Source organism: Pterocles gutturalis, unplaced genomic scaffold (assembly GCF_000699245.1).
Source record: "Pterocles gutturalis isolate BGI_N339 unplaced genomic scaffold, ASM69924v1 scaffold31704, whole genome shotgun sequence".
NCBI lineage: Eukaryota > Metazoa > Chordata > Aves > Pterocliformes > Pteroclidae > Pterocles > Pterocles gutturalis.
The window spans coordinates 1,848-2,123 of NW_010136746.1; the positions used below are offsets into that span (position 1 = coordinate 1,848).

A 276-nucleotide genomic window follows, 5' to 3' on the forward strand; every position below is an offset into this window, starting at 1 on the left:
CCCGTGGGGGCTCCTGACGCTACGCTCCTGCCTGCAGGGACTCTGCAAGCTGGGATCCGCCGGCGGCACTGACTTCAGCATGAAGCAGTTTGCCGAGGGCTCCACCATGAAACTGGCCAAGCAGTGCCGCAAGTGAGTGCTGCGGGAGCGGGGGGCCGGCGGGTACCCCCCAGCCGGGGCTCACGGGACCCCTCTGCAGGTGGCTCTGCAGTGAGGCGATCGACGCGGGCACGCGGCGCTGGGCGGTGGAGGGCCTGGCCTACCTCACCTTCGACG

General features: G+C 70.3%; 1 protein-coding gene across 1 annotated transcript in view; it reads left to right on the top strand.

Moving 5' to 3' along the window:
• LOC104468337 (protein unc-45 homolog A-like) overlaps nt 1-272 on the top strand; it is a gene marked incomplete at both ends in the record, with an annotated part of 2,114 nt that extends 1,842 nt beyond the window's left edge. Inside the window, 2 exons of the mRNA XM_010082421.1 lie at nt 25-132; nt 200-272. Of these exons, the coding sequence (XP_010080723.1) occupies nt 25-132; nt 200-272 (181 nt within the window). The remainder of the gene's footprint in view (nt 1-24; nt 133-199) is intronic.
• Nucleotides 273-276: the final 4 nt, after the last annotated feature.